General features: G+C 33.3%; 1 protein-coding gene across 1 annotated transcript; it reads left to right on the top strand.

Moving 5' to 3' along the window:
* Positions 1-1358: 1358 nt before the first annotated feature.
* Positions 1359-2612, top strand: LOC149261484 (protein JINGUBANG-like). Its single transcript, XM_089369402.1, has one exon. It carries the CDS (start codon positions 1359-1361, stop codon positions 2610-2612), a length of 1254 nt encoding a protein of 417 aa, XP_089225528.1.
* The last annotated feature ends 7606 nt before the right edge of the window (positions 2613-10218 follow it).

Below are 10218 nucleotides of genomic sequence, written 5' to 3'. Positions count from 1 at the left end.
ATTAAATAATAATAATAATAATAATAATTTAACATTTATAAACAAAATTAAATAACAAATAAGCAAATAATTATTATTTGTTTATTTATTATTTAATTTTGTATTATAAATGTTAAATTATTATTATTATTATTATCTCATTTTAAGATTATAGACTAAATTGGTGTATAAGACTCGGTTGTTTTTCAAATATTTAATTTATTTATTAAAATTCACAAATTAATAAATTATCTGAATTCCAAGATGAGCGACTTCACCAAATAATATAAACCACCATAGTGAGTTTTTGTTTTGTTGCGTTTTCTTTTTTAATTTGCATTTTATTATTTATTGCTAGTTTAAAATGTTTATTTATTGCTAATTTAAAATGTTAAATATACATATTTTATTGTGTTAAATAAAATTGGTTGGAATTTGCCAAAGAATTTTTTTTTTAATCTATTTGCTTGAGCATTTGAATGCTTTTTTTAATGCTAGAAATGGATTCAGCGTCATTAAGAACCATATGGCACCCAAAATATTGAAACTTGATAGCTGTAACATGGATTTCCAAATTTTTTTATCAAATCTTCCTAAAATTTCTATTATTTTCCAAGAAAAATTGTGCCCTGATTATATTACTCTGTTGTATGATAAATTTAAAACATGTTATAATTTTTTTAATCTTCTATGATAAATTAAAAACATGTTATATTTTTTTAGTGTTCTATGATAAATTTAAAAAATGTTATTAGTACTTATGCTACAAATTCACTTGGACCCGTAATTTTTTTTTTCAAAAAATCAGAATGCGGAGTGTTTGAATTGTTTTTCTGATAGTAGAAATAGATTCAGCACCATCAAAAACTTCTGCACCCAAAATCCTAAAATTTAATTACTGTAATACAGATTTTTTTGATTTATTAAAACCTTACTGAAATTCCATTATTTTCGAGGCTGATTTATAGATTTTTAGACTAATTTTTGTAAGAAGGGCTGGTTTCTACCCTATTTTTATTATTAGACTGAGTCACATGATTGAGAAGTTCCATTTATGAAATCCGCATTGGTAGCTAGCAATTACACGAAACTAATTAAATCTCCAACTACATTACTCCTTTCAGATAGTATTTGTATAGATACTGTATTTTTATTATTAGACTGAGTCACATGATTGAGAAGTTCCTTTTATGAAATCCGCATTGGTAGCTAGCAATTACACGAAACTAATTAAATCTCCAACTATATTACTCCTTTTGGATAGGAGTAAATATGAATCTTTCGAAATTTTAGCATTCACGTGATGATGCAGGGTGACGTCAGATGAAAAGCTGGGAGATGCTTCATAGAGAACGTCCGAGATAAAATTGAAGTTAATGATGAAGGTGAGGGGCCGAGGTAAGAATTCGAGCCACGACCAATGGGAAATGATAAATCCCAACTGCACCAATCCAGTGTTTTTCCTCTCCCCATCCCACCGAACCCTCTCTCCCGGCCGCTTCAGCACGGCCTCCCCTAACGCTTACCCTCTGTCTCCCTGGACGCTTCTGCCCACACTGCCCTTCAATTGCCCTGAAGCCCCTCATTCTCTGAGATGCGTTGCTTCGCTGGTCAAGCCGGGCGGGCAAATCTATTCCATAGTGGCTGCAGAAGATGGCCTTCTGTACACGGGTTCCGACAGCAAAAACATAAGGGTATGGAGACACCTGGATTTCCCACGCCATAGTTATCTCACTTCCGGGTCAGATAACGTCAAGGCTCTGCTCATTGCGGGCGATCAAATTTTGAGCGCTCATGGGGACAACAAGATACGCCTCTGGCACCGCTCGCGCTCAAATCCCGACGTGCACACACGTGTCTCCACGCTCCCCAAATTGAATATATTTCAGAATTTTATGAAGCCCTTGGTAACCGACCAGGGCACCGGCAGGGCGAAACACTCGGGTACCGTGACCTGCCTTGCCTACAACAATGATTTGCTGTACTCGGCATCGTCGGATAATACTGTGAAGGTGTGGAAAGTGTCGGAGTCCAGGTGCATGGAGACTATCGAAGCCCACGTCGAGGCCGTCAATGCCGTCGTCGTGCGGCACGACGGGGTTCTCTTCACCGGATCCGATGACAACATGGTGAAGGTTTGGAGGCGGCAGGGCCGTGGCCGACCTAAGCACGAGCAAGTGATGACTCTTAACATGCAACGATCTCCCGTAAAAGCCCTCGCCCTCGGCCCGGATGGCTCGCCCGTTCTGTACGCGGGATGCTACGATGGATATATTCATCACTGGGAGGAAGACCACCTCTCCGACCGAATATTGCATTACTCCGGTTTCCTTCGAGGCCACCTTCACTCCGTTCTCTGTCTCCAGACCGTTCGCAATCTTCTGTTGAGTGGCTCGGCTGATACAACGATTCGCGTTTGGAAAAGGGAAGCGGGCGGCACCGGAATATGTTGCATTGCAGTGATGGAGGGGCACAGCGGTCCCGTAAAATGCATAGCTGTCACTATCATGGATTTCCACGTCAATTCGTTTATCGTTTACAGTGGAAGCCTCGACGGAATGGTGAAGGTGTGGATGGGTCGCTTGAAAACCACCATGGATTCTCGTCCTACCTCACCACTACGAATACGTTAGTGGCTCCGCAACAGCGCCGTTTAGATTATACGACTTAACATTCTGATTATATTAGATACGGTGTTTTGCATGAATCTAATCTAATTTACTTTTCAATATGTTTTGTATGAATCTTGATATTACCAATTAAAATCTTTTTACCACTACAAATATCTCTAGTGCAGCATATCAGCGGACAACTTACAATGATCCTTATACTTTTGTAGTAATTGTGTAGCGCAAGTCATTCAGACGTTCTTCTTTTCAATTCTGTTCATCACCATCCCAATTTCCTTCATAATTAAACACTTCCAACTGTACTCTATTGGGAAACTCTTTCTGAGATTTGTCTGTTGCAATGGATGTGATTTCCCTGATAGGGCAACTATTTCCACTGTATTCCATCAGATTTTGTCTGGTTTAATGGATCCAAAGTCATAGTAACCCGGTTTTGTCTGTGTCAGCATTTGCTCAACGAAAGTTTAGTAGTAGTATTATTGAATGCAGCTTTTAGAATATATCTGACCTACGAATGCCTTTCATAATATACCTCGTATTTTTATTTAAGATGTAAACTCCTGGGCTAAAAAAAATAATAGATCTCAAAAACCACAAAATTATTGTTTTAAAACTTGCAAACTTATAATAAATTACATTGTCAAATCTGGGAAATAGATTACATTACCAAAGTTTTACTGAATGATTGTTATCTTTATTGGTCATTAATTAAGATTTCTAAATTTTTAAACAATGTAGATATTTTCTAAAATAAATATAATTTTTAATTAGTTAATTATAAAATGAAATAATATTTATAATTTACTAAAATAGAATAAAAAGTAATATAAATGCCTAATCTATTTAAAAAAAATAAAATATTTCCCTTATCCAAATTAACCAATTATAAATTAGAAGATAGGAGATTTGAATTTATAGATAAAACTTATTTTTATTTTGGAAAAATCAGAGGTGTTAATTTCGTATAGTTTTTATGTGATGGGGAAAAATCATAGTTATTGATTTCACATAGTTTTTATGTGATTGGAAAGGATTATAAATTAGAAGATAGGAGATTTGAATTTATAGATAAAACTTATTTTTATTTTGGAAAAATCAGAGGTCTTAATTTCGTATAGTTTTTATGTGATGGGGAAAAATCATAGTTATTGATTTCACATAGTTTTTATGTGATTGGAAAGGAACGGGTTTCTTAATTGGCACTTACTATTGCTGGTACTTTTTATTATTATCATTATTAATATCTAATACTAACAATTATTACTTCATTTTATTATTGTCATTTTTATGTGAAAAAATTACATTTTAAACTTTGATGGTGTTGTTTTAATTTTAACAACTTTATTTTATTTCATTGTGGTCATTATTGATCTCTAAAAGATTTAGTTTTTAATTTTTGAGGATAAGAAGTTCATAGATGTCCAAAAAAATCCACATACCCATGTTTAAAATATTTTTTTTTTTCATAATTTGTTTCAAAAAATCTTCTAACATATTTCTCTTCACATATACAATAATGTGTACATTAATCTTTTTATAAATTTTTTAATATATATAATATTATAGTTTTGCAAAGAGTTCTCAATATCCTCAAAAATGGATAAATAGAAAATTGTAATAGCAAATTGTGAAGTGAATCCAAACCAACATTCTAGTAATCGACAAACTAAATTTAGAAGCTAAAGGATTTTAAAAAGTGTCACAATTAATAAAAAATTAAGGATTTTCATCAAACATTTAATGATAATTGGTATGACTATGAAACTAAATAATAAACATTGGTATGACTATCAAACTAAATAATAAAAAAATTGAAGCATGAAGAGAAATGTAATATTTTAAGGGTAAAAAATCATATATTTACAGAATGAAAATATTACTAATTCATAATTTTTTTATGTTTAACCATTTTTGTTAGGGTTCCTAATGGTTACAACTATTGTATGGGTAAGAAAGGTCATGGCTTCCTCAGAAGTGGTATCAATAGTGTGCATTTATTCCATTTCTGGTTGGAATAACCTTTTTCTTATTACCTTTCTTCTTAAGTATCTGTGGATGTTATTGGCTCTCCATGGAGAGCTGGAAAAGCTAGGATTCAAAGGCCTTCCCCACAACATATGCTCAACAATATATCATATATTGTGAGATATTGTGAGCACAATGCAAAAGAGTTGTGCGTAAACATGGCCCCTAATTGAACAGAGAGGTTCTCTCTTCTTAGCATGTGAATGATTGTGGAAGTTCCCCTCTAGTTTAGGGGATTTTCAAATATAGTCTTTGTAGGATTTCATCACAAAATCTCTTATCTTAACAATGATTGACCTATTCTTTGACCATAATCTTGGAGCTTGTTGAATAGTTATAGATGTGGTTAGATAAAATCACATGACTTTGATACCAATATTAGAAAAAATCATATGCTAGATTCTATCCTAGAGTGGAGCAACTAAACCATCTATGGAAGTGTTATCAAAATTATAGCTGCTACAAGAATTATGGTAATAAGCTACTTAAAGTCTTCCATACACACAAATGTTGCATAAGGAAAATTCTAAGCTAAAAACTCATTAAAAATGTAGGGAAACTATCAAAGAGTGTACAGTAGGTTACCTAATGACAATTGCAAAGATTTTCTTCAAAAAATGGTAGATAAAATACTAGAACGGTTGAGAGTAGGGAAGTTAACAAGGTAAAGAGAGACAACTGGTAATGAAAAGTCATGAAAGAAGTTGAGCTCATTAGTATAATTATGACTTCAAATTGGAGAGCACCCCTGTTAGTTACAGAGAGCTCAATCCCTATCAATAGGTTTCCAATTGAGTTATTCTTCATATGCCTATTATTATGTTTTCGATGAGTAATAGAAACATAAGCTAGAAATTCATAATTTTCATAGGAACAAGAATAATTCAAATGATGACAATATTGCATATACATATTTAGAAGGAAAAATTCATTATGGGGAAAATTAATACCCTAAAAAGGAAATAAATCTTGTTGAAATATTTTTCATGATGATTTAGATAACAATTACAAAGGTTGATCTTAGCTTACTTAATCATTTTTTTGGACTTCTTCATATTCCAACTTCAAGCCAACTAATTTTCCTCTAAAATGGATACCTAATCCGTAAGGGGATACTATTAAAATATATGGATGATGATGTATAATGTTTACAGGAGATTTTTTACAAAGGTTCCGATTCAATTTTCCTTAGAAAGTTTTCTATACTTCGAACATGATTGATTAAATCCTTCCAAATCCTAACTACATAGAAAAATGTGCTTTTATTCGAGAACATATCATCCTAATTTCTTTCATATACAAGGGTTTTTTATGGTATTATCCTTATCTCTTTTATATATGTCCCATACAAAGGTATCACTATGCTAAGAATTTATTCATTAGAGTTGGGAATTCTAAGGGATCACCTTTTAACCTTTTGGGGGAAGACTCACAGAGGGTATGACAAGACTACATTAACATGAAATTATGGTGAAGGGGGTTTCAAGGAGGTTTCCACACTCTAGGTTTAGAATACTCCTTGGAAGACCCCAATGACATTCTTTCCATGAATTTCATTTCCAAGGAATCTCTAGGATCATCTTAGGGTTACTCCAAGTAAGTACTTGAATAGGTAGATTAACATGATTAAAGGATGGTGTGGAACTAAGCCACATGGAGGGTTAGGGGAGACTTAGGATTGAGGAAAATTTCAGGAGCTAATATTTGCAAGTAGGCTAATTTTCCATGCTTTTTCAAGGAGAAAAGATTAAAAAATTTCTAATTTTTTTAAAATTATTTTCTCAAATTTTAAACTATAAATTTATTTTACCTTAAAAATCACCAATATTTTATAGATACAATACAAAATAATTATATACTTTCTAGGTGGTACGTCAATCAAATGACACAAATTCAATGGATAGTACATGTTAGTGAGAAGGCATCCTGTGATGAGGAGTGGTTATGACAAAAATAACCAAATTTTATACTTCACGAGTGAGTGACAATGTTGGCATGCCCTATTTGTATTATTCAACTACAAATGGACATATCATTCAATATAAACTTTATAGTATCAATTTTTACCAACAATGTGGTATAAATTACTAAGAGGTAAAACCTAATCATATTCAACATTTCAATATGACACAAACTATACATTAGTATGTAGCCAAATTTTACTTTAATGTGCACAAAAAAATGTTAAATCTCTTACATATCCATTAACCCACATGCATATACACAATTCTTTTAACACTAAACAAATCTTTACTATATTTTCATGTGAACTACACTGAATAAGAAATCTATTTCTATTATTGCATTAGTGTTGGAAACAAAATTGTTGTATCTATATGTGTTGATGGATTTCTATTTAAATTTCGCAAGTTCACACATGCTAAAATTAGATATATAAAAGGAACCACACATTAAGAACATAGATATGATTAATATATTAACCTCCTTCATGAAATAATCATATTGAACAACCTTCATTAGCCCATAACATGTATGCTTTCAACCTCAACAATTATGAGGGTCACAAGAACTAGGATGAAAATGCCTAATGTGTCCATGAGGCCTCTCCTCTCCAAACTCTATTGTAGGGCTTGAAGACCCAAAATCTCCCCCAACAAAACTTGAACCTCACTCCTAGTAGGATAATGCTATCAATAAGCCATGTTGCACTAGGATATGAGGCAAGTTAGATTTGGATGACTAGGTTTAGTTAATACTTTATGGCATGGAAGAATTTTAGGTACGATTGTTAGGCATATTCTTGGGAATATGAGGATCTATAAATGGCTCATGCTTGGTACTTTGTTGATATTATGTATACTGATAACCCTCCACTAGAACTCACTAATGTCAAAGTAGTTCACATGGTAACCTAATATAAACCTAACTCATATTTTCTCAAGGAAATGTAAAGAGAATTGCCTATAATAATGGAGAGGTTTGTCAAAAGCCATGAACCACATATCCATCCAGTTGTATGCGCAAGTTTGATAGGTGCACTAGTCCATGCAAATGTATTTTGTTGTGACTAGAAGCTAAGTTCTAGTTTTGTGGTCAACAAATAATGTCATCAAATATTGTTTGATAGGGTGAGGTATTTGACATGGTTTATATGTAGATATATCCTATAATAGTTAGACATTTTTTTCCCATAATGACAAATATATAATAATTATCCTTCGACATTCACAATCAAATACAAATTGTATCTAGTGATATGGCTAGTGAAAACTCTTAAGGATCTATGGTATTTATAAATTTTGTATAACGGTTCTTATGGACCTCAACCCTACATCAATTTTAAAGTTTACATTTTTTGGTTGTAAGTCTCGGTTTAATTTGTCATCATGTCATGACCATGGATGTGTTATTTAAAGTTACATTTCTTGGTTTTTGGTTGGGGTTTTGTCTATCTTCATGTGGTGATGGTGGATGTGGGTTTTCTGGAGGTGCAAGATCCATGTTATTTAAATACACTTTATTAAAATAGGGAAAATCAAACTTTTTATTTAGTTTTAATAACTTTAAAAAATTATGGTCAATTGGGTTGGGTTTATCTCAGGTGGTTGGGAGGAATGATTGGTATCCTCCCACAAGGTTCAATTCCCCCAAATGACATGATGGTATTTGATGTAGGATATTTGTATTTCAGCCTTGTTGTTGAGAACAAATGATCCCTTAAGGAGTGGAACATGTATATTACTCAAATGGAATACCACATGAAAGAAAATAGAAAATTAAAATTATTAAATACAAAAACAATAAGTTTGGATATACACATGAAAAGAGAAGGAAAAAAATTAAAAATATGAAATACAAAAAAATAAGATTTAGAAACTTTTTTGTTTACGGCTTGAATTTATATTACTACTTTGAATTTTACATTGGATATGGATCTACGTGAATGATCACCCTAAAACCACAGATTGAGTTTCTTCAAATTGCAAATATTTTTTTTCTTCTGATAAGATCTTCAAACAAAATAAAAGAGAAACTAAGATTCCTAATGTTGTGCCAAGAGATACAAAAAAAGTTGTCTCTATTCCACAAATTCACTTATAGAAAGCAAAAAAAACTAGTCATTATTCATTGCCAACTAAAACAGAAAAATGTGCCATAATATAACATGATTCCTCATGGAGGTTGCCATGTTGATGTGTCGTTGGGAGTTATGAGTGAGGAACAATAAACATCCATCATCCATAGAGCCCAAGCCTTTGTCTCTCAGATGCTTGCCCGCTATCCATGAACCATAACATTCAACACCACCTCAATCTGAGGTCAAAGTCATTCAGACTCTAGGGGTAGATACACAAGGTCATACGTATACCCATCCACTTTAGAGTCACTAATTATAAGCCTTAAATTCCAATTGAGGCCAGACAAGATATACCGATCCACCCCTGCCACAGTGTACCATGATTCCCTTCAATATTCACCATGGACAGGTGGATGATTTTGTCACGGAAATACCAATGTTGAACCTTATGTCAGAGTGGGACAAGGACATGAATTTACATACACCAAGAGGTGGAGTGTTGAGCCCACCAGTCCGATTTGGCACTTGTAAGTTGCTTTGTGAACAAAATTGAGCTCCACTAGAAGAAGCGATTGCCCAACCACAAATAGAGAGTTCTGAAATTACCTTTTCTTTGGGTTACCGAAGTTCGCAAAAGGTGATGAAGAAAATTGTTTTCTAAGAAGGCCTCACCATGATGGTGAAACTAAGTGTCCAATTGGATGTCCCTATCCGTTCTACAAATAGAGGAGTACAAGGGTGGCCAAAGGTAAAACCAGAGGTAAGACATATTGTCCAATGCCTAGCTAGTCAGATAATGCTTAGGAGTAGACAATTTAAAGAGTGTGATGAGAGAATAAGTGTAATGGGTATGGTGATTCTTGGATGACAAAGCCAATACCACCGCTCTTGGAAATGAACAATGAATATGCCTGGCGTATAAAATGGTACCACAGAGAGGACATATTCACATAGTGATGCTGACCTCATCTGTATCAAGAAGGAACCATGATACTTCATCATCCCTCGTGATGATTTTCTCACAAGCCAAGCAAAATTTGTAGTACAATACTCAATGATTGAATGGTGTAAGTATCATATCACAACTAAAACAGGCGTTTCAAGGATTAAATGAGTTGGGTGTGCTAGCCAAGTGGATTGTCCTTTCACTCAAGTGTGGTTGCCTTCCGATAGACATTGGGTCTAGACACCTGTCATTGGGAAATAAGATTTAGAAACTTACAAAGAACTACTCAAGCCCCTTTTTTTAATAATGAGTAGTCCTTAGAGGACAAGAACATTATATTCCTCATATATAATTCCATGTGAAAATATGAAAAAGAAAATTATGAAGTGCAAAAATAATATGGTTTAGAAACTTACATGCAACCAATCAAAAACGCATTAGTAATGTCCTATAATACCTCCTCAAGTTCATTTTATAGAAGTGCATGAATTCTTCCAAAATACATACTCATTCTTAAGAATGTATACATTTTTTAAAATATCTCTCAATGGGCACCCATTACAATTCTTTTGTTGAGAAATGGAAATAAGAAATTCAAG

Source organism: Pinus tabuliformis, chromosome 6, assembly GCF_031772625.1.
Source record: "Pinus tabuliformis cultivar Carrire ecotype Pingquan chromosome 6, CPIR1, whole genome shotgun sequence".
NCBI lineage: Eukaryota > Viridiplantae > Streptophyta > Pinopsida > Pinales > Pinaceae > Pinus > Pinus tabuliformis.
Note: the sequence above shows the minus strand (reverse complement) of the source record. Positions and strands in the feature narration are given on the sequence as shown.

Bases quoted from the DNA above. Each gene is read 5' to 3' on its own strand.
- LOC149261484 (XM_089369402.1), top strand. From the start codon at position 1,359: ATGAAGGTGAGGGGCCGAGGTAAGAATTCGAGCCACGACCAATGGGAA.